General features: G+C 41.5%; 1 protein-coding gene across 6 annotated transcripts in view; it reads right to left on the bottom strand.

The window, feature by feature from the left end:
- Nucleotides 1-11,659: 11,659 nt before the first annotated feature.
- Nucleotides 11,660-24,208, bottom strand: part of ehbp1l1a (EH domain binding protein 1-like 1a) — a 42,962-nt gene continuing 30,413 nt past the window's right edge. For 3 of the 6 annotated variants that reach the window (XM_084924671.1, XM_084924672.1, XM_084924669.1), the window contains 10 exons: nt 21,105-21,271; nt 19,386-19,434; nt 18,775-19,287; nt 18,648-18,675; nt 18,503-18,546; nt 18,280-18,391; nt 18,079-18,178; nt 15,217-15,290; nt 14,104-14,218; nt 11,661-13,539 (listed from right to left, as the gene is read on the bottom strand). In XM_084924671.1, coding sequence (XP_084780797.1) covers nt 13,446-13,539; nt 14,104-14,218; nt 15,217-15,290; nt 18,079-18,178; nt 18,280-18,391; nt 18,503-18,546; nt 18,648-18,675; nt 18,775-19,287; nt 19,386-19,434; nt 21,105-21,271 — 1,296 coding nt within the window. In that variant the 3' untranslated portion in view covers nt 11,661-13,445. Of the gene's footprint in view, nt 13,540-14,103; nt 14,219-15,216; nt 15,291-18,078; nt 18,179-18,279; nt 18,392-18,502; nt 18,547-18,647; nt 18,676-18,774; nt 19,288-19,385; nt 19,435-21,104; nt 21,272-24,208 lie in introns of all 6 variants that reach the window. The other 3 variants (XM_084924667.1, XM_084924670.1, XM_084924673.1) reach the window with 2 other exon arrangements.

Genomic DNA, 24,208 nt, shown 5'->3' with positions numbered 1-24,208 from the left:
TTGATTTGCTGAAAAAAATACAATACAACGTATAGATATGCACCATCGACCACACAGATGGATCAGCGACTCACACGCAACACGCTAGAATTTGATGGATTGATCTAATTCTGTGCTTCTGTTCCTCTTCATCTCCATCCTCTCCCTCACTCTCTCAATTATAGTGTCTGCCTCAGCACAGTGGCTCTCAGAGAATTAAGGAGACACTGCAGCACAACTGGTTGTAAATTACATAATCAATATGGTTTGATCTAAAGTGCAGACAGTGTTCACTACCATCCTACTGCTGCATACAAGAGTTTGCCTCTAACCTAACAGACTGACTGGTTATGAAAAACATGAAGAGTCAGAGCTACAGTTTCTGTGTAGCAGGTGTTATGCTGTGCTGTTTACCTTGAAAAAACTGTATTGACAAAGATGCTGTAGCAGCCACTTCCCAGCTGCTGACTGCTGAAGTTCATAAATCAAATCCTTATAATCCTTTTCATCTTTACGGACCTTATGCCCAAAGATTTGTAGTTTTGGTCTTGTCTTCACAGAGGATATTGTTCCAGACATCTTGTGTTTGCACAGATAAAATTTTGCAAACCTAAGCCTTTTATAGAGAATTTGTTTTCTCCTGAAAACCTTTTCAAACCTGGCATACTGGTTCATGGACTTTAACACGCTAACCAAGGCCTGTTCAAATTGTTTAGAAATAACAAAATATCCTCCACAGATTGATGGACAACAATAGTTTACTCTCTAAGATCACTGCTGATCTCCATTGTGTGGCATTGTGTCACCACACAAAAACTTGGACTGACATTTAAATAGTTGCTCACACCAGTACTGTATTTCATTATCAGCAGATGAATGCCACTTTTGCTTTTAATTTACTATGGAAGGAGTAAGGGTGTAGTTGGTTCTTCTACTTTTGTGATTATTCTGTTGACATGTAGTATTGTATGGGGAAGAAACAGACATGGGAACATAGCCAACTGGGGAGACAGACCGGAAACACACAAAACAGACATATAAATAATAAACGAAGATGAAGACGAGGGAGACTAGAAGTGAAATGTGGAATGTAAGAGAGAAACAGTAACAAACCTAAATACAAGAACATAGAAGATAAGAAAGGAAATAACTAAAACTATTAAACTAGAAACCTAAACAATGCCAGAAAAAGCCTAAGAAACTGAAACGCTGGGTCATAGACCCAGTACCAACGTCCCCTCTAAGCTGCACACGTGCGCAATTGCGCACTGCTGGCACGGCTCCCACAGTACCAGAGATGCTGCTGCCTGTTCCTACATGCTGCGGAAACTGGCCACATGAAATCAGACCCGCAAAAAACAATCAATCAGCACCATCTGTACCATCATTCTAGTTTCTTTAGGCCTGGACTCTGCTGTTTTCAATCCACTTTTTCAAATAAAGAAACTAGAGACATCACTGACGGATCATAAAACTGGCACTAAACAATATTTGGGACTTTGACTTTGTCACAGCACTGAGACTGAAAGACAGACGACGAGAGTGAACAATGTTCAACTGGGAGAATGGAAGATAGATGGGTGTTCATATTCTGGGGAAGCTTGTGGCTATATTAGGCAAAAGATGCTGAAAATGGAGCTGCCATGCAGGACAACAAAGATTCATTAATGTAGGAGCACATACAGAAGGTTGGCGTGAGAAAAGACGATGCAAAGGATAGAGATGGACAGTGGAAGTTTTAATGATAGAGTCACCCTCAAAATAGCCACTGAAACGTGGAAACAATTGGTCCGGTCTGTAACTAGTAAATGGTTGTCAGCGAGGCATTTTTTTTCTGGTCCAAAGTCCATAACAGAGTCAATCTGCTGGATTGCCAAGAGTTGCAGATGCTGTTTAACAGATAGAACCATAACTTCACACTTTGGGGCTAGAAACAGGAGTGGCTGATATCCTGAAGTAGAGTGAAAATATTAAAAAAAAGTGTCAAAGGGGGGCTGAAGGCCAGCACCAAAACTGAACCCAAGTGCAGAAATCCAGTGCGGAGCTTTTAACAAACTTTATTTGACTTGAGCCGAGACACAGAGGAATCATTAATCGTAACAACTTGGCAATACAACGTGTTAACAACTTGGCAAGGGAATGCGGCGAACATGGACTGGTTACGGGATGAGGGGGCCTGGTCTAATCTTGTTAATACTTACCCTGTTTTTCCTTGTGCTCTAGTTGTACCTCGTCCTCGCAGCTCCCATGGGAAGAGTGCAAACACAATTCACTCACCTCATCTGCTACTAGTCCAATCAATAATGGGGAGTATGGTGGGCTTAGCTCAGCACGTTGAGTGGGCGACCACATCCCATATGGCTGAAAACGGCCAGCCCGGGTTCGAACCCTTTGCCGTATGTCTTCCCTTCTCTCTCTCTGCTCCCGCTTTCTGCCCTCTCCACACTGTGTCTATCTAATGAAGTTGAAAAAAAGGCCAAAAAATTTTTAACAAATAATGGAGAGTATGGTGGTGTTACCTTGGGAGTGTGGAGGTGACACGGTCCAAGGAAATGTGGATGGTTGGTAGGGGTTGGCCTGCAGGTGTGTCAAGAACGCTAACCACAGCCAGAAGACACCGCCATCTTTGGAATACACAAATATGTGCACAGAGAGAGACTCTCATGATACACTGAATGTTTCTTCTTCACATTCAGTATAATGAGGATGAAGACCGGGACAGCCCTACAACATTCAGAGTCTTAATAAACTTATGGTGGATCTCATCTATATCCTCAGCTGAAGTCATCAACTGCAACTGCATCACATGAGTAGAGCACCAGTTTCCCCTTCCTGAGTCACCTGAAGCTTTGCCAGAATCCCTTCAAGGCAGACCGCAGTCTCTTTCCATGTCAGCCTTCCTTACCTTGGCCATGTCTCTAAGCACTGAACACCTTGTACTTCTGGACACTCCGGATAGGTTGCAGTTCTGAAATATGGCAGCAGTGTAGGATAATGGGTTCCTGGCAGCTTCATGTTTGATTCTTCACAAATCTTTGGCAGTGAATTTGCATCTTTTTCTCTCAATGTGTTTTTCGCGACTCTGTTTGCTATTTCCAAGAAAAGGTTTGATGGTTCTGTGGTCACGCCCTAATATCTTAGCAATTTCAAGAGTGCTGCATCCCTCTGAAAGACCTTTTACAATTTTCAGAGTCCTTTAAATCTCCTTTTTGGCCCATTTTGCTCAAGAAAGAGAAGCTGTCTAAAAATTATGCACACCATTACGCAAATACACTTCATCTGACATGCTTAAATCCAAAAGGCACCCAAAGTTTATACAGCTTGAAGTTGCAAAATAAACATAATTTTGTAATTTTGGTATGGCCAAAATACTCACTTGCCTAATAATTGTGCACACAGTGTATATCTAGCCTCAGGGTCCGTCTCTACCGGAGAGGTGACAGACCACCTGAATCACTGTACGTTAGCCCGCCCCCACCCAGCATCGATTTGCCTTGAGACCCTACCAAGGGCCCAAAGACCCCTGACAACATAGCTCTTGGGATAACTGGCACACACAAACCCTCTATCACAACAAAGTGATGATTCTATGCTTTTGTGTCTCGTTCAGTGTAAAACCATTATAAGCATACAGTGTAAAGCAGCGGTCCCCAACCCCCGGGCCTCGGACCGGTACCGGTCCGTGAGTCGTTTGGTACCGGGCCGCGAGAGTTGAGGCTCAGGTGTGAAATGTATGATTTTCAGGGTTTTTATTGGTTTTCAGCGTTATTTTGTTATCGTTTTTATCGTTAACTCTGTTTTCCTGGGTCTTTTCACGTGTGTTATGAATAAATCTTCTTTTTTTCAGTACCGGTACTAGTTTTATTTTGTTGTATTTATCCGCGACACCTTAAAGGCCGGTCCGTGAAAATATTGTCAGGCATAAACCGGTCCGTGGAGCAAAAAAGGTTGGGGACCGCTGGTGTAAAGAATAATTTGTTTTGTTTTGGTGGCATGATCCATAATACACTGGATTTAAGGGGAAGTTCCAGCATCCTGCAGAGCGATGCAAAACCCTCTGGTATGCACCTGGTTGGTCAGGGCTTCATCCTACAGCAAGATGATGACCCAAAACATCAGTCCAAGCTGTGCCGAACTACCTCAGGAAACAAGGACAAGACATGGAGTGTCCAGCACAGTCTCCAGACTTAAACCGCATCGAGCTGGTTTGGGATGAACTGATGAAAGCAAAGCAACCTACAAGGTCCACATTTATGGGAACATCGGCAGCAGATATGGGAGAATATTTGATTTCTATTGTAGAAAGAAGCCACGACTGTGTTCAGTTTCTTGCACTTGTGTCAGTGTTGATGGTATATTTGCACATAAACCACTACACTGGACACTGATGTGTCACTCCATACCTGCCACCCACTGGTCAGCCAGTGTTGTCCACCTAAGTGGACAACACTGGCTTCAAAAGTACGTTTAAACACTTCAAAAGTACGTTTAAAAAATGAAGTTTAAAAATCTTTCTTTCATGACTAAAGATGAATAAAAATACTTAAGAAAAAATCCTGTTTGAGGTTGTCATAATTCATGCATGAAAAGGTTAATGTATACAAGGTAACAGGTTTACAGATGAGATACAGAAAGCCAAGTAGCCATGGAAAGGTCTGCAATAAGCAGGCAGTGAAACAGCTTTCTCAGGCTAATCTTTAATGGTGTTGAGCCGGCCATGTGCTGCTGATCCAGACCTATTATCTAATTGCAACTGCAGCAACACTGACTAGGCATAACGCATCAATCTTCCTGTTCCCGTTCTCCCCTCTCTCCTTTCCTCTCATATCTGCTGTGTAAGAACAAAACTGTGCACATAACCTTTGTGCACATCACATTTGTTATTTCCTTCTTTCTCTGTTCTGTTCTCTTTATTTTTCTACAAAATCTTTTTATCTGTGCCTGTCACAGTTTATTACATCTGAAAATAAGCCTCGGCAGGCACAAGGATATGTATGCATGCATGATCTAAAATGGCATTTCTGCTTTTTAATCACAAGATATTTGATCTATCTATATTAACTGCTATTTTTAAGTTAAATAATAAGTCCTTTAACTGACATTGCTGTGTGAAGTGCTGCATATTTACATGAAAGGTACGATACCGCTAGAGCAAAATATGATGTAATGTCTTATTTAGCCATGGTTTAAGCAGTAAAACTGAAATCATCATTCTGGAGGTCAAAGTATAGTCCAGAATTTTTTAGTCTTTAGTCTATAACAAGACAACAGTGACCCCCAGAGACTCCACACAGTATACACTGTAGATTTGTTCAACTAAGTGCATTCACACAAGGGTGTGGACACGTGCACCCATGTTAGAAAACTGTCCGTAGGATTCTTATGGTCAGATTGTTTAACATGTTGCACCAGCACAAACAGGGTTGTGCCATAAAAATGTTAAAAATAAAAACATAAAATAAAATAGTATGTGTATTTACAAAGTGCTGATTAAACGTAAGGTATGACCGGGAATAAACGGACATGGAGACATGACTGACTGTGGAGACAAAAAGGAGGAAACACAGAGAGATGAACATGGAAAAAGGTAGCAAGAAAACAGAGCGACGGGACTACAAACACATTAACTCGACAAGACAGAGAAAGCACACGGACTGGGAAGATCGGAGCTAAACAACCATGGGGACACTGAGACACAGAGGTGGGACTAGCAACATACCGGACATGAAAGGGAATTATGTAATCAAGAACCAAGAACTGGAAATAACTGGACTATAAATGATGAAAACGCAAAGACATTAAGAAGTACTAACTAATACAGTTAGTATTAGTTTAGGGAGGCCTTACATTCCTTAATTCCAAAAGAAAGAATCACAAAAGCAAAACAAAACTCAAAATACTGGAACAAAGATGAGTGTTTCCAAAGATGACACATAATCAGACATTCATTCCAACATACACACACATACATGCCAATAGTTGCAAACTATGTCCAAAAGTGAAGGAAAAGGATTAAATTAAGGAAACACTAATGTTTAAAAATAACTACAATCTTGTTGTTAACATCCTTTGACTGTCGTGGCGTTTATGTTTTGGACTGTTCTGTGTGCTAAGCTGAGTTATACTCTTTGATTGATGCATGTTTGGTTTTCTTGTACTTTAGTGTTTTCTTTTCATCATTTAGTTTCTGTTTCGGTTCTTAGTTTTTCTTTCGGCATGTTTAGAGAGTGTTTCTGTTGCCTTCAGTTCTTTGTGATTATATTGTCCCTCCCTCATTGTCTAGTCTTGTCTCTGTGTTCCCCCCAGTCATCGTATCAAATCACGTGTCCTATCACGTCTCTTGTTTCCTGTTTTACTTTGATAGTCCTGTGTTAGTGTATTAAGTTTTGCTTAATGACCGCTAAAGCAAAGTGGATGACTAATAAGTTTGGTTTGATGAACTTGACTTGCATTCAATACAACCTGTCAATCTCAACACGAATAATCACTTACATACACAATAAAAACAATAGCATTACATGAAAGGAAAAATGGGTCCAAATAATGGAAAATAATAAACAAAACACCCCCACGGGGGATTCGACTCTCTGGTGTCATCTCACACCTGTAAGTGTGAGTCCAGCAATAAAGTCTCTCCTTGTGGAACGTGCAAAGGAGCAATGAAGTGCAATTCTGTCCTACCACTTAAGCAGATTTTGTAAAGACCTAAGCTCAAAACTAATCATCTCAACAAATCCAGAATTCCAGTGGAACAAGTATTCAGATTGCATGGTGTCCGAGTGGAAATAGTGTTTGTGCCCGATTTACTTCTCAGGTGTGGAAGGCTTTCTGCACCACTCTTGCAGCTAAGCCCTGCCTCAGCTCAGGTTATCATCCACAAACCAACGGTCAGACAGAACACCTTAATCAGGAACTGGACGCCACCCTCCGTTGCATCACCGCGCACAACCCGGCAACTTGGTCCACCTATCCTATGAGTATGCTTATAACTCACTCACCTCCTCTGCTACAGACCTGTAGCCTCCTCACGGTATCAACTCTCATTGTTTTCAGAACATGAGGTTGAGCTCACAGTACCATCTGTCAAGCACCACCTGCAACGCTGCCGCCAAGTCTGGATGTGGATGCTGGAGACGCTGCTTCAATCCGTCACATCTCTACACCAATCATCAAAGGGCTCCGGCGCCCACCTACTCTCCTAGACACAAGGCTGGGCTCGCTGCTGAGGACATTCCACTCAGGGCAACTTCGCGCAAGCTGTCACCACACTACATTGGACATTTCGAAGTGGACAGAATCATCAGCCCTTCAGCGGTTAAGCCAGTGCTTCTGTTTTTCCACAGGGTCGGGGACTCGACCTCTGGGTGGAGTCCAAATCATCACACCTGTCATCCTCACCTGTTTGTGATCCAGTCGGCAGTTTTAAGACCAGCGTACACAACTATTCTTCGCCAGTTCGTCTGCTATCCCACATCTGTGATAGGCCATTCATGCTTTTATGATTCATCCTAATCTTGTTAATACTTACCCTGTTTTTCCTTGTGCTCTAGTTGTACCTCGTCCTCGCAGCTCCCATGGGAAGAGTACAAACACAATTCACTCATCTCATCTGCTACTAGTCTCTCGCCTTTCAAAGTATCCCTAGGATATCAGCCGCCTCTTTTCCCTGAGGTAGAAGCTGACGTCACAGTTCCATCTGTCCAACATCACCTGCGATGTAGTTGATGCATTTGGGCCCAGACTCAGGAAGCTCTACTCAGAACCGTTCATTGGCAGCGCCACTATTTGGATCGCCTCCAAATGGCCGCTCCCAGATATGAACCTGGACAAAATGAATGGCTAACAGCTAAGGACATCCCTCTGAAGGCCCTCTCCTTTAAGTTCACTCCCCATTTTATTGACCCTTCAGTAGTCAGACTCAATTTTCCAGCATCCATGCACATTCACCCCATGTTCCATGTCTCCCAGGTCAAGTTAGTCCACAACAATCCATTCCTCGAGGGCAAGCTTGATTGGCAGCTTAATGTCTGACATCATGCTTGTGCTCGTCTGGGGAGAGACAACAAGAAAAACCACACAGAAATGGTTCCAAACATCCAACATGTACAGTCCTCACTCTCTCACAGTCAGGCTCAGGCTCACCACACCAGGGATAGAAGTAGAGGAACCTGTTCACAGGGCACAGAGGGCCAAGAATCCACAGCAGCATGGCAAAAACACCCAGCATAACAGGAGCCAAGATTACAACCATTTAGTTCCAGCAAACACTGATCCTTCAGCCACTACCTTAAGTAGTGACCTCCACTAACCCGCGATGAGCACTGCCCATGAACACACACACAAAGGAGGAGAGAGAAAAACTAGCATGCGACAGAATAAAAAAACTAGAGCAGAAGCCAGAGATGACTGAGGGACCATTACAGGGCTGAACTTAAACATGCTTATTTAACTCTACACTATAATTATCTAGATCTTTATAATGTATTATTTTTCCTCATGTTTTGTGCATTTAATTGCAGTCATATACATTGTGCTACAGTGCTGTGTAGGTGTTCGGGGATCCTTTTAAATAGAGAATTTCTACTCCAGAAATCAAGACAAACTGTGGGATTAAAACAATGAGGCAGCTTATTTACATTTTGACATTTTAAAGTAGCCCAATAATGAACTAAATGCACTGTTTCATCATCTACATTGATCAGAATGTTTTATTCATTCCAGAGGAAATTATTCAAATTTCAAAGTTATATAAGTGAATGTAAAAGTCACCCAGTGGAATTGAACTGGACACTAAATCTGATGAAAAATCTGAGTAATAACATGAAGCTCTTAGTAAGATATTTGAAGTTTACACATCTACATTCTCACTTGAAAATATCTCAAAAGTTTATATTGTGTCACAGAAAGATTATTAAATAAATGCATTTGACCATATTTTAGAAATAATCGCTTCACTTTTGGAAGTGGGACATTTTCATTGTCTCTGACAATTCTGTTTGAAACAGGTTGGTTCACATTCTGATGGCTTCAGTTTCAGGCTGCACTTCCTCTTCACAGTCATCTAGTTAGCCAGGGTTCCCAACTGCCTTGGAGGACCTGCTGAGTGACAGCGTACTGGGTTAAGCTGTTGTCCCTGCAGCAGTTACAGGGTCCTGGCTACTGGCCATACTGGTTTATTTTCAAGAGTTCACAGTCTAACTCCAGTTCACTGAGCCTGGCCTCCAAAGCTACAAAAAGGCTACATTTATTACAAATAGCATTAGATTTAAAGAGCATTGTTTTTATCGTTTTGTGTTTTATAATCAGTGAGTTTACAGAGCGGGATTCTTTGTTTTGAGGTTTTAGTGTTTGAAAATGTTTCATTTTAGTTGAGTTTTTATTAGTTTCGGGGGGGTTGGGGCATCCTAACATGTATCGTTTGCCTCTTCAAAGTGTGAAATGCATACACATGCAGAAGTTGCAGTAACAGCAGAGGGAGATGTTGTTTAAGTCAACATGAAAATAATCAGAGGAAAGAGTTTAAACACACATTATTTACGCTTTTAGAAAAATAATAAATAAATCTTTAAATGAATCCTTAAACAAACAGAAAGCCAGTGAAGGGAGCCGGGGACGGGACAAATGTACTCGTGTTTGCGAGTTAAAAGACAAGCTGCAGCATCTTGGACAAACAGTAAGGGGATCTTTTCATAGGTCAAAACAGAGCAGATTACAGTAGTCCAGAGGTACCGTGTAGAAGCATAAATGAAATGTTCAAAATGTGAAGGTGGATTTGAGCTTGGATAAAAGTCTCAAGTGATAAAAAGTAGCTTTGATAATGGATTTTATCTACATATCAAGAATAAATCACAGTTTGACACCAAGATTAGTCAGTGTTGGTTTAGCATATGGCTGCAGGGGATCCAGGTCGCAGCACACACACCACTGAACACAATGACTTCAGTATAACTTTCACTGAAATTTTAAAAATATAAAATGCCATTCAGGCTTTGATATCAAATAATTATAAAAGGTTAATGGTGAACTGGACTTAATGCCGAAGCAGAGCGTAAAGTGATTTACGGGCCAGCTGTCCCATCAGGTGATATGTCCAGTGATCAAGTAATAAGTTTATTTAGCCATTACTTGTCTCTTGCATTTACTTATTACATTCTTTGAGTTTCACATGTGGGTCATATCACACATAAGTGTAACAAACTACATAGTAATGAGGGCTGGAGCATATCCCAGTTGCCATAGGGCAAGAGATGGAGTTCACCCTGGACAGGTCACCAATCTATCGCAGGGCTAACACATCGAAACAGACAACCATTCACATTCACACCTAAATCAGAATCCCCAGTTAACTTAACCCCGCTAACTGCAGGCCTTTCGACTGTGGAGCAAACCCACACAGACAGAGCGAACAAACTCCACACAGACTGGAGCCCAGGACATCGTTGCTGTGCGGCAGCAGTGAGAACCACTGCGTTTCCCCTGTGTTGTATTTATGTCTCCTTATTCATTGCAGTTTTATTCAAATCACAACAGCAGTCACCTCGAGGTGGGGTTGGACGATATGAGGAAAATCTAATATAACAATATTTTTTGACTATATCACAATACATGATATATATCGTGATATGTTTAAATAACCTCCTAAAACTAATGTTGTTTTCAGTCATATAGTGCTTAACTGGTACACTCATTCAAATCGACCACTCAGTGTTTATTTTCTACTTTAAATACCAAAAATCTGAATTGACAGTTGCAGACAGAGGTTTTTTGCAAATGCCTGTACTGTCACACCAAGTCTCTTTCTGTAGTCAACACTGGACCTTTACCAAACAAAAATGGACATTAAGCAATAATTCACAACACAAAAGAAAACCATTTTAAATAAAAAAGGTGCTCTTTTGTGCTAATAACATATCAAATTTGTAAAATAAAAAATGTGATGACCTCAAATTTCAGAAACAAAGCAGGGCTCTGGCATTTGTAGTTGGTGAGGGCCACTTCTGGACAAATGGTAAAAGGCTCCCATAAATACACTTGTGGAAAGAAGATTGGAGGATGTTATAGAAGTAAAGGGCGAGCTGACATTATATTAATCCCTATGGATTAAGAATGGGATGCCACTATGTGCCAAGGTTTCAGAGTGTGTGTCGAGAAATCCAGAAAGTCATTTGAAGTCGTGCTGGTTCAGGGAGTGGTTCCAGTGCTGTTGGATTTAACTTCCTCTCACATTTCTGTCACATCTGACCGATTTACAACTTAAAACACTCATAAATATTGTGTTTTACATCTGATTATCTCAAGGCCTTATAACATCCTCCACACTATGCACTTGAACATATAAAAGTGATGAGCACCACCTTTGAATTGAATTTTGAGTGTTTTAATCAACCTGGTTACATCTGTGTTGTTCCCAGTCAAAAGTGACCGCCATAGGAAATGAATGAGTGACGTCCTTCTTGATTTATTATGTTCACAAGATTATCAAGTTATCAGATTCCCAAACTTTGGGGTCCACACCACTTTCCCAGTGGGGTGACCCTTCAGCCTTCAGCTCCTGAAGCAGCTGAGGGGTAAAAAGGGAAAGTCACCATCATCATCATCATCATCATCTTTATTTATAAAGCACTTTAAAACAACCACAGCTGAGGTAAAGTCCTGTACATTGGAGCTAAATAATAAGTCGTTTAAGTCTCCCTCGCCCTTCATGTTTCATGTCTGCATGCCTTATGTTTCCTGTTTTATTTTGAAGAGGTCTGGTATCATGTTCAGTGTGTTTAGGTTCACTTCCCCTGTGGCGTTATTATGTGCATTCTAATCATGTGTTTCCACTTCCCCTGATCACTTCCTGTGTGTTTCCATTCATTCCTTGCCCGTCTGTTTTCCTGCCTTGTGTCCATGTCATGTTTCCAGGGTTTTGAATCATGCCAGGTCTTCATGTCAGGTTTCTATGTTCTTGTTTCTTTTCCATGATTTTTTTTATGTTTAGCCTCAGTTCACCCGGTTTAGGTTTAGTTTTGCCAGCCTTATTAAACGGCTCGTTTTTTGTTATGTCAAGTTTTGTCTCTCTGCACTTGGGTCCACCTCCTCACTCCACACAGTCAGCATCTCAGCCAAACTGTGACAGGAGAGTGTCTGATGAAATTAAAAATAACTATCATAAACACTTTAATAATGACATGTACACAAGGGTATGTCATTTAGGACTGATATATCTCATTATTACATATTAATTTCTATTATTATCATATTAAAACTTGGGTTGTCTTTGTAGTCAGTGCAAACAGTGTATTTACAGCTTTGGGTTCCTCAGATTATCTGTAAAATGGCCCCAAAACAACAGTCCTAATGTTTGTATGTGAAACAGCAGGTCACTCTATGGTGATGAAGATGACACATGCTGCATGTTATTGTTCAGTGAGGTTTTACACTGTAATCATACAACTATCCACGTACAATTATTTGATATTCTGAAAACCACCTTGTCAATACCCTTTTTGTTTTGAACAAAAGGGTCTTTATAAAATCCTCAGCAGTGTTTTACAGAAGAAGAAAGTGACAACAAAGTAACAAAAGCAGTTTTGTGTCAGGAAGGTTTATTGACTTTGAATTTCTATGGAAGAATGGCAAATATAATCCCACAGTTTAAAACACATTCAAAATTGCATAAAATGTGTATGTATTTAAGTTTTTAGTATTTTCCCGTCTTTACAAATATTTTAAATGTAACAGGTGTTAATAAAACTTTAAAAAAGGCACTGCTTTTGGCGAGATGTAAGCTGTAGTACACACGAATGATGAACAGAGAACAGCAAACACACAAGATAAAACCTCTGAGACACTTAAATACAAACTTTGATTTGACACGCTGAGCAGAGGGCGAGTGACATCATTCACATTTCAACAGGGCGACTCACTGTTTCAGTTACATTTCTGTGAAGGCTACTCAGCTCCAATCAGTAGCACCTACATTTGTGAAATTCTCACCTTGACTTTTCTTGTGTTTTTTTTGTTCAAAGCTGTTGAAAATCACACGTTACACCGAATTCAGCTTGAAACCATTAACTTTAAACAAAACGGACCCACACAGGAGAACAGACACGGATGCTTTTTGTAATGTTGTAAGGCTGTTGGCTTTGTGCTGCTGGAGCTTTCTAGGCTCTATAGATCATCCCTAGTCTAAGCCAGCTATTCTAGGCTTTCCAACCATTTCCACACTCAAACCCACTTTGCATCATTACAAACAGTTCATGAGGTTTAACTAGTGCATATATCAGGTAATGTTGAGACATTAAAAATGGAAAGCAGACCAAAACTTCCACTCAAGCCAAACTTTAATGTAAATTCAGAATCTTCTCAGATTCAGTGTGAATGTGCACTTACTGCTGACCTAAAACCACATCATTCATTCTGATAGCAGGTGACAGAGGAGAGAAAACTGCCTTGGCCCAACATTTGGAAGTTTGCGGTGGTCACTGCATCACACACTTCTCTTTCTGTTGTTTAGCATACTTCCTCCTGCGCTGCTCCAGGCCACGCTCCAGACGCTCATCCTCCTCCACAGCTCTGAGGACCAGAGGAGAGATGGTTACAAGCTGCCTGCACATGTTTTTGTGTTGGGAAAATTGTGGATGTCCATTTTTCTTTAAAAGTGTCTTTCAGTTATTTAGGGTAGTGACTGTGAAGTGAAGGTTGCTGCTGGACAGACCGACAGAGAGGGGGATGAGTGAGGTGACGGCAGCTCAAGAGGAAGAGCAGGTCATCTTCTAACTGGAAGGTTGTGCTTGTATGAATGTATATGAATGGCTGAGACCTTATAAGGCACTCTGACCCCAGGTCATTTACCATTTACAAACAGAAGGTGAGGTCAGTTAAACAGGAGTAAATTCCTCATCAAAAACTAGTAAATCTGTTCAAAAACTACTGATGTTATCACCGACTTACTGCTGAGTCAAGAGGTTCAATAAAAAATGCAAAAAAGATGGAAGTAGTGTTTGAAAGCTGAATATGAAACCATGATTTGCTTCCAGGCTCGTTGTGATGTTTCATACAGGCTGCTAATGAAATTCCCTTTTTAGTTGAATCTGAAAGTGTAGGAATAGTTTATCATGTGTGTATCGTGTGTCTCACCCTCTCTCCTTGGCATCTATACTGTGGACCAGTTCATCCCTCTGGTTCACCAGTGACACCAGCTCCTGAAGCAGCAGCTGCTCTCTGTGTTTATGGGCCTGAGTCTTCTGCCACTCTGCAGCACACAGACACAGAGGTGGGACAGAGAACAGTTTAGGGAGGAAACGAGCTGTAACGAGCTGCTTTTTACTTTTTTTCTGTATACACGAAGTCTGCAACAGAGACCTGGTATGTGGAACTTACTGTTACACAGTAAGTTCCACATACCAGGATATCAAGTGGCAACGTTCATAAAAAGTCAAGTCAAAAAGGAAATCTGACGTCTAGTTTCACGGTGAATTTAGTGGCTGTCAACTGTGCTTGATAAGACGAGTCCTGCCAAATTAAAGGCCGACGCTCTGTGCAGGGACGTCACTCCACAGGTAATATTTCTAGTGACACAGACACTGAGTGACCCCTGGCTTGGTGTGGAGTGAGAGGTTGAGTGATTAGAGGGTTGTGGCCATTCTGCTGTTGTCGACTCTGCAGCTCTGTTTTGAAAACATGTGCAGTGGAAAACACGTGACGAGTACTAAACTCACTGAATGCTTCTTCTTTTTTACCAGCTGAATTTTCTTGTTGTGCAAATTCTATTTAATTTGTCTCTATTTGTCGAAAAAGTGAGGGAGGTCAAAGGTCACAAGAAGCTGTTTGAAGTGAAACATCTTTTGTTTGTACAGCCAAAGTTACTGAGGAAATTCATGTGAATGAGTTTGATGTGATTTAAAATGAAAACTATGCTTTTGTGTCACGGTTTTGTTGAGGTGGGCTGTGAAAACATTTCCTCCTGCCAAGTGAGGATTGAAAGAAAAAGTTTACTGACAGGCTAAGTCGGTGGTTAAGCCTGTATGTAGTTATACTGTATGTATTTTGTATTTCGGCTGCCACTACATGTACGCAGCGCACCAAATAGCAGCTGATCTCTCAGTAGGGTGTTGCTTTTAAACAGAGGGTGTCAGTTCCCATTTCTTAGCTCTGCTGACACATTTCAGGAGCTAAACTAAACCTAATCAAGGTTTTAACTCCACTATGGGAACATGAAACAGTTTAATACCGACTGTTAGAAAGTCATACCGTCAATTGCCATCATGTCCCTCAGCTCCTTGTTTAACAGCTCAAATCTTCGTTCCAAGTCTTGTTCTTCAAGCCTGTTAATCAGAACAGATGGAAATGATTTATGACACGTCAACATTTGTGTTTCATTTAACTTTTTCTTAGGTGGGAACCCCCAGCCAACATTTGAACCAAGATCCTTGCTATGAAGTGTTATGACAGAGTTGACCACTCCACCATCTGCTAATAGAGGTAAAATACTAAAATCCAAGTGTGTGTGTGTGTGTGTGTGTGTGTGTGTGCATGTGAATGGGTGAAGGTAGCATGTAGTAAAAAGCACTTTGAGTACTCAGAGCAGAAACGTGCTATAAGAGTATCACTCAATTTACCAAATACACCAATACGACCACCTGCCTAATAGACGTGGACTCCGCTGCAGCCCTGCAGATGTCCTGTGGTCTCTGCCACCAAGATGTTAGCAACAGATCCTTAAAGTCCTGCTGGGCCTCTGTGGATCTGACTTATTTACTTTCTAATATTTTACACACCAACAGGAGTCATGGTGAAGAGGTAATCACCTCACCTATCAGTGGTCATAATGTTATGTCTGATTGGTGAACATGAAGCAAGTCAGCAACATTTTTACAAGTAGAGAATGTAAAGAATCACTTAAAGTAGTGAGAAAAAAAGTAAAATACTAAAATAAAATAACCACATCATTTCAATTTTCATCTACTTTTATAATATGAGGGGTTTGCTTGGGGACCGCTGTCCCCAAGCAGTCCAGCTTGAGATATACAGTGCTGTGCAAAAGTCTTGAACCACCCCTTACTCCTTTAAGACTGTCCTGTCATGTCAAAGTGGTTCTTTGGACACTGGCTGCTTTTTCACTTATGTTCAGTTCTGTGCTTGGACCTGACCATTTTCACAGGACTCTTCACTGTAAGGTAAAAACAGACCTACAAAAATATATTCCTAATATACAATATATCTTAAAGTCACGTCCTTGAGAAAAAGGAAAGATCCCCTTCTGATGACCCATCAACTGGTTACCAAAGCCTCGTGATAAATGGTGTCAGTGGAAGGATGGCCATGGAGAAACCATTCTTAAGGAAGGAAAACAGGAAGAAAAGGCTGGCATGTGCCAACATTACACAAGAACTCTCTGACATAGTTTAGGGCTGCATTCAGTAAGTGCTGCCTTAGAGCTAGTCAGAGTGAATGGAATTATTAACACAGATCCACCCTCTGGTAAATGGACTGATTCTTATATAGCACTCTTCTACTTTGTCAGAGTACTCAAAGCACTTCATATAACACGCCACATTCATTTTGTTCTATGACTTTAAGAGCTCACTAACTAACATTCACACACATTCATCAGAGAGCAACTTAGGGTTAATATCTTGCCCAATGACATTTGGCCTGCAGACTGGGATTGATCCACCATCTACCTCGTGAGCTACAGCCCGCCTATCTGGAGCGGCAATCTGGAAAGCATCTGGCTGACAGCAGCTTCATTAAACAGTAATCCCAAACACACTGCGAGTGCATTAAAAGCATGCCTGATAGGAAAACCACACTATCAGTTATGGTTTGGCCTACGCAGAGCTTGGACCTTACTATTATAGAAGCAGTGTGGGATAAGAGAAGAGAACAGATACAACTGAAGGAGAATGTCCTACGTACTAATCCTGAAGATTACATGAAACATTGTGTAGGAGAGTTCAAGCTGTGTTGTAGAATGAAGGTGGTTATACTAAATATTGACTTTCAAGCTTGTTAAATTTGTACAAACTGATGAAAACTCATCCCAAACGAGATGTTTGGTCGTTTTTTTAGTGTTTGAACATGAGCAGAAACCTTGTTGATAAATTAGTAATTGTTCATCCAAAATCGATGAAAAAAAGGACAAAATGTCAGCGTGTTGACTTAATGTGTCAGTCGCATCTCACAGCACCCTGCAACCAAAAACTTTAACTGCCGACAGAGAAAAGCTAAAATCTTTGGCATAAGCAAGCAAAACATACATTTGGCAGAACATGCACCACAGTGACAACCACAAATGAAACTGATGTTTTTATAGTGTTGCAAGTAGGAATGGAACATGTAATAATAACAATGAATTGCATTTATGTAGCGCTTTTTGAGACCCTCAAAGCGCTTTACAGTTCCACTATTCATTCACTCTCACATTCACACACTGGTGGAGGCTACGGTTGTAGCCACAGCTGGGGCAGACTGACAGAAGCGAGGCTGCCATATCGCACCATCGGCCCCTCTGGCCAACACCAGTAGGTGAAGTGTCTTGCCCAAGGACACAACGACCGAGACTGTCCGAGCCGGGCTCGAACCGGCAACCTTCTGATTACAAGACGAACTGCCAACTCTTGAGCCACGATCGCCCCTGTATTTAGATATAAACTCTGCAGAGTATTTGGGGATCTATTTGTAGAAAAAGCAACTGGAAAACACTAACATCATGTGGTCTGTTTAGTAGCTATTCTGGAGTTTTCTCAACAACATGGCTACGGTGTGGTGAATGATTATGAATGAACTTTAAAGTTCTCACAAATTAGTACTATGGCCTCCTGGTTGTCTGCACCGTCCTGTTATTTTAGGGGAAGTTACAGAGCAGGTCACCTACTAATCAGATAAGTTGGTCGTTTGAACCCTGGCTGCTTCAGCCAGGCACGTCAAATATCCTTGGGCAATATACTAACCCCAATTCACACTCTGATGCATCAGAGTGGCACATCAAGTATATATACTGGTATTCTACAGTTTCCTCTGCACAATGTGTGCAGTGTGTGTGTGTGTGTGTGCAGTGTGTGTGTGTGTGTGTGCAGTGTGTGTGTGTGTGTGTGTGTGTGTGTGTCTTACAGTAGCTGTAGATGGTCCTGCCTCCGGATTAAAGCGTTTTTCTTGTTAACCAATGTGAACCATTCCTGAATCAACCTCTCCTCCTCCTCCTTGTCACTGCCTGTGGGGTAAAATCATCATTAATGTCCCGTCTTGGTTATCGTCTTCTTTGTTCTCTTTCTTAGATTAGAACATGGTGGGCAGGTAGAGCGGGTATGTTACCTGTTTCCAGCAACTGTCTGAGTTTCCTCTCCACCACACCTGCTCTGTTATCAACGTGATTTTGTTCTGCTTCCAAGGCTTCCATTTGATTCAACACGTACTCGCTCGGGTCCTAGATACAACAATAATTACTCACTCTGCAGACGATGAGAGGAGAACAAAAGATTCTCCACAGACTTCCTGACGCACTTTACCAATTACAGTTAAACAGCTGCTTGCTCACCTGGCCCTCTGGTCTTCTGTCCTTTAACGCAGCATCCATTCTCTCTGCATGAAAAAAATGTAAAAATGAGCAACCAATCATTCATCATTATATCCAAGTTCTGTTGTTGTGTTTTTGCTTTTAGTTTAAGTCAAAGAGAACTAACCAGTTTCTGACTTCCTTTGGGCTTCAGCCTGCAGAGACAAACAACATCCACACACAATGTAGATAAGACAAAGAATGACATTTCAAAGGAATAAACAACTCAGGGGAGGCAACATAAGGTAACATACCACTGATATGTCTCCTTCTTCGACTGACCCGCTCCTGCGCTGTGACCTACGCTTCTTAACCAGGTCAGCATCTCTGACATGAGAGAAGCTAGACTTGAACAGAAAATGAGTCCGTGGTGGCGCCACTGGAGACTGAGCTGCACTCACCCCAGCAACCTGCGAGCGTTTGGTTCTGGGAGGCGGCACCACGTCCCTGCTGGCTTTACTGTCCTTCTCTGCAGTGCTTACACTCCCATTAGTCTCAAGACTTATACCCTCCTCCTGGAGCCTCTGGGCGCAGTAGCGAACAGTTGCCTCGGGGTCGTCTTGGGCCTCCCGGTCCCCTGCTACAGCATAACTGGACTCACTGGTGTCTTTGTCTATGTGAAGCACACTGAGCTCCTGGCCAGTGAAATATGTGCGGATCTGGTTAAGGTAGGTCATGACAATGAGGCGGTCAGGCACTGCAAGCATGACCATGTCTGAAGGCTCCATCAACCTTGAAATTCCAAGTTCAGCAAAGCCATTAAAAGCCTGCAACATGTTCAAATACAAGGACATTATAAGGACTTCCCAAATATTAAGTAATCAGTACTTGTAATTTCATGAGAATATAGGAAATTGTTAACCACCTTTTTGTTGTTTTGCTTGATGTCATATGGATCCAACATTTCAAAATTACTAGAAAAAGACAAAACAGGGCAACATACCACATTTATCTGTTACGTTTTCATTGAACCTTTAATTAACCAGTATATGCATTGACAAAGGAAACCTCGCCAAGAAAACAAACCAAAAACTATAAAATCCTGTGCAATGTGTAAAACAAATTTAAAATCAAGCATAAAACTACACGTTAAGACTGCTTCTGAGAAGACAGAGCAAGCAGTAAGGCTTAAGTACAACTAAACAGATAATAAAAAGCTACTCTGTATTGTGTTGGCACATGGGATCCTTAAATTTAGTTAAATCTGTTTCATATAGACTACTAGAATTTGTTTTTCCACAGTGTTGTGGAAATAGAAGGCGTGAGTGGACAAGGGATGTGGAATGCTAACATGCAAATAATCCCAGAGGAAGAGGTTGCATGAACGTCACAACGGACCTATGGAATCTTGGACACCCAACATCTAGACCAACATCAAAACAACTATTAGTTCAATGTACCAACATTCGAAAGAAGATCACGGGGAGATATCATCATCCCCGCCATCTGAGATTGGGTACCAAGCTCAACAGGTGCGTGAGTGCGAGAGCAGCTGACCTGAGAGATAAGATCGTGGCTAAACTGGAAACCCTCCGTGCCAGATTACCAAGGCTATGTAAAGTACCCTCTGATGGACTAGCAGAAGGTGTGAATGCAGCTTTACGGACAATCGCTACTGCGACCATCACTGAAACCAGCCAGCTGATCTACACCACGGCAGCAGTGATAATTGAGATGTTGGGTATAAGACACACAGCAACAAGGAGCAGTACCCTCCATGGAGAAGGAAACTAGAGGTCAAGATCAAGGCAGCATGGAGGGAAGTTGGGCAACTATCGGAGATGGGGTGTCTAAGAAGTACAGCAAGCTATTCACACCTGAGGCCTTAAAAACTACCAAGCAAAAACTAATAGCCTTGACCAGCTGTTTGAAGAGATACACCAGAGAGACAGAATCCAGGAGAATAAACCAGATGTTCTCAGTGAAACCATCCAAGGTTTTCTCTCAGTGGCAGGAGAACAATTTGAGAACAGCCCCACCAAGCCTGGAGACAAATACTCGAAGAGCATATGGGAGAAGGATGCAACCCATAACAACAATGCTCAGTGACTAGATGAGCTAAGAGCAGACCATAGCAACCTCCACAAAAAGACTCCAGTAACTATCACAGTGGCAGGCATTCAAGAAAGAGTATCAAGGGGCAAAGATGCCCCTGAGACAATCCAGCACATAACAGCAGGGAGCAAGATGCTAGCAGGCAGGGAATACACGGAACGCCATAACCAAGTGGTCGGAATAGGATACAGGAACATCAGAGCCTGAGGTCGTGAGGTCAAAATGGGACATGCCCATCAGGGCGGTTGAGAATGACCAAGCTTAGATCCAGTAGGACTTCAACATACAGACGGACAAACTGGTGATGGCTAACCAACCAATATAGAATTGGCTGACTACATAACAATCAAAGCACTACATTTTTACATATACAATTAGCATTAAAAGACACAGAGAAGTAGCTAAACATTTGGCCAGTGAACACCTGGAAAGCTGCACACAATAGCTGTCATTGCTTTTAGTCAAGCTAAAAATTAAACTAGCAGTCCACAGTCTATCCAGTAAGGGTGATAGGGCAACTGTTTCTTACATCTTTTCTGGGTGGAAGTGGTGTAAGATGGCACAAAACGCGAGGCCGTTCCTCCAGGAAGTGCTGAAATTGGTAATCTTCACTCCCTTGTGATTCTTTGTGATCTCCTGACACCATTCCAGTAAGGACTGACTTGACGTAACTAAGGTCGGACTTCCCGGTGGATTCTAGAAAACACAATAAGATTATTTTGAAATTATAGTGACACAACCTTTGACATAAAGTGCAGAATTACACATTTTTAGTTGAATAGGTTTAATGTGCATTAAACGTTAAGGAGTTTAAAGCTTTTTCAGACACAGCCCCCGTTTTTAGGGGTCACATTTATTTAACAACAGTCAGAACCTGTTTTATAGACATGCCGAGGCTACTGTGTCATTAATTAATTAAAGAATTATTTATTTGGGATTTTCTCCAGTATACAAATTGCCAAAAGTATTTGCTCATCTGTCTCCACATGCATATCACCATAACACCCCATTCTTAATTCATAGGTTTTAATAAGATGTCAGCCCACCCCTTGCAAACAAACCCAGAGTCGTCCATCAGATTGTCAGACAGAGAAATGTGACTTCAAAGAACACATCTCCACTTCACTCTAGAGTCCAGTGGTGCCATGTTTTACACCACAGCATCAAATGGTTTGCATTGCACTTGGTGATGTAAGGCAAGGATGCAGCGCTCACCCATTGAAACCTATTTCATGACGCTCTCTACGCACTGTTCTTAAGCTAATCTGGAGGCCGCATGAAGTTTGGACGTCTGCTGTGATTGACCTCTGTGCAGTATGCACGTCATTCTCAATCACTTTCACTATGTTATAATATCAACAACAGTCGACTGTGGAATGTTTAGTTGTGAGGAAATGTCATGACTGGACTTGCTGCATGGGTGGCATCCTGTCACACAGCCATGCTGTGATTCACTGAGCTCCTGAGAGTGGCCCATTCTTTCACATATGTCGGTCGAAGCTGTCTGCATGCCTAGGTGCTTGATTACCTGTGGCCAAGGAACACCTGAATTCAATGATTTTAATAGATGAGTCAATATTTTTAGCAATATAAATCACTCTTTTGTTTCTTTAATAGTCTATATCAGGGCAATTGGATTACAAAGATCGTTAGGCCAGATTTTCAAAACAAGGAATTTGTACCAGCCAGTAAGCAGCAGGTTATTATAAATTTCAAACAAAAAAATGTATTGACAAACAAGTAATGTTCTTTCAGTGTTTCTCTTTAAATCTGGTCATAACTCACACAGAAATAAGCATTTTGATCATACCTGACTCAAGTGGATAAAAGTAATACAAACTATTAGTGATATTTTCCTTTCAAAATAAAATAAATATTTTGATGACATCAGACCCAGCACATCTTAAATAGTACTTAACAGAAGTAAAAAAGAGCTATCAATTCTATCAAAGCTATCAGTGCACAAACCCATAGCAGTAACACATAAATACAACATCTACAGCTACACACTGAGGGAACAGGGTTTTTTCTAAATCTACACCTGTGATTGGGCGTGGCTTGTTAGACATGCCACATTATGTTGATATATAGGATACAGTTACTTTGACATTCCCAATGGGAGAAGTGACAGATTTTTTTCTGAACCAGGAAAGCGAATTTTGACTCATACGATGAGTCAGTGCAAACCAAAGGCAATGATGAAGAGCACCGTCAGTCAGAGAGCAACAAGAGCTGATTTTTACAGAGTTCACGTGTGAAAAACTCGATTCACAGCTGCTACTTTCTTAACATCAGGGAACTGGTTTGTGTCAACATCAATCCAAAACTTTATTGGTCCGTTAGCGTGACGCTCTTGTGGAATGGCTCGTCTAGGTAGGGTTAAACTGACGGTTCTCATTCTCAATCTTCTGCTTTTGGGTTGACAAACAAATGTTGCATCACAGACTACTTGTGTCACTTGTAGAAATACGTTTAAAACAACACACTGCATTTTGGGTAGAATATCACACTAAGCTGCAGGAAGTTCTGTTGGAATTACTGAAGGCTTTGAAAACATGTTTTTCTCTGTTTTGGTTTATAACCATCAACAAGCTTCTGGCATAATTCTAACTGAATATTTGGCCACTCTTCTTGTCAGTTAATTTGGTCAGCTTCCTGGCACAGACAGCGCTTTTAAGTGTAGTCAACAACTTTTCAGTAGGGTTGAAGTCAGGGGCCAGGGATAACTCAGTAGGGAGCGTGTTCACCCCCATGATCAGAAGGTCAGGGGTTCAAATCCTTTGAATGGCTATCCTGAGGTACTCTTGAGCAAGGCAGCGTCCCTACACACTGCTCCCTGATTGGTAGATTCACCCTGTCCACTGCTTCACTGAGTGAATGGGTTAAATGCAGATGACTAAGCAATTTCCTACGGGACAACATCTTAAAATTAGTTTGCTTTTTCTATCCCAAAACTGGTTTTGACACATGATTGAGATCACTATTGGAACACCCAGTTGTGTCCAAGTGCTACCTATGTACATGCTGAATTGAGGTAAAGTTGAAGAATTTGAAGGTAGTCCTCCTCCTTAATGTTTACATCCATTTTGTGTAGTGTACCAGTCCCACTGGCAGCAAAACAGTGCTCTTTGGTTAAAAAGCCTCACCTTTAGGCCTCCAAATATATTTCTTATCATTTTGGCCAAGAAGCTCATTCTTAACCTCGTCTGACTGTTAAAAGGGCCTGAAGTTTAGTGGTTCCTTGGTTATTACTGAGCATCTTAACAAGTTTCCTCTCATCTAAGGGTGACAGTTTAGGTCTTCTTCCAGACCTTGACAAAGTGGTATAACTTGTACTAATGTACAGTTATTTGAACTAATAATCTTGGAATCTGCTGTAATTTGGAAATGGCTCCAAGAGACTCTCCCACCTTGAATCTGCAGTTCCTCCTCCTTAGATTCACTAAGTTCCTTCGACTAGTGGGGTTAGGTTAATTGATGATCAACCACAGGTGTGAGCGGTTCTTTGTCTCTATGTGATACCCCTGTGACAGACTGGCAGCCTGTCGCATCGGGACCCCGGGACAATATATTGGATAAGCAGAAGAGAATAGGCCTCTGTATTACCTGAGCGAATGCCAGTGGCACAATGTG

The sequence above is a fragment of the Perissodus microlepis genome, chromosome 3, assembly GCF_051167445.1.
Source record: "Perissodus microlepis isolate ML-2025 ecotype Zambia chromosome 3, ASM5116744v1, whole genome shotgun sequence".
In the NCBI taxonomy this organism is placed as follows: domain Eukaryota; kingdom Metazoa; phylum Chordata; class Actinopteri; order Cichliformes; family Cichlidae; genus Perissodus; species Perissodus microlepis.
This window is presented reverse-complemented; position numbering and strand designations above follow the sequence as displayed.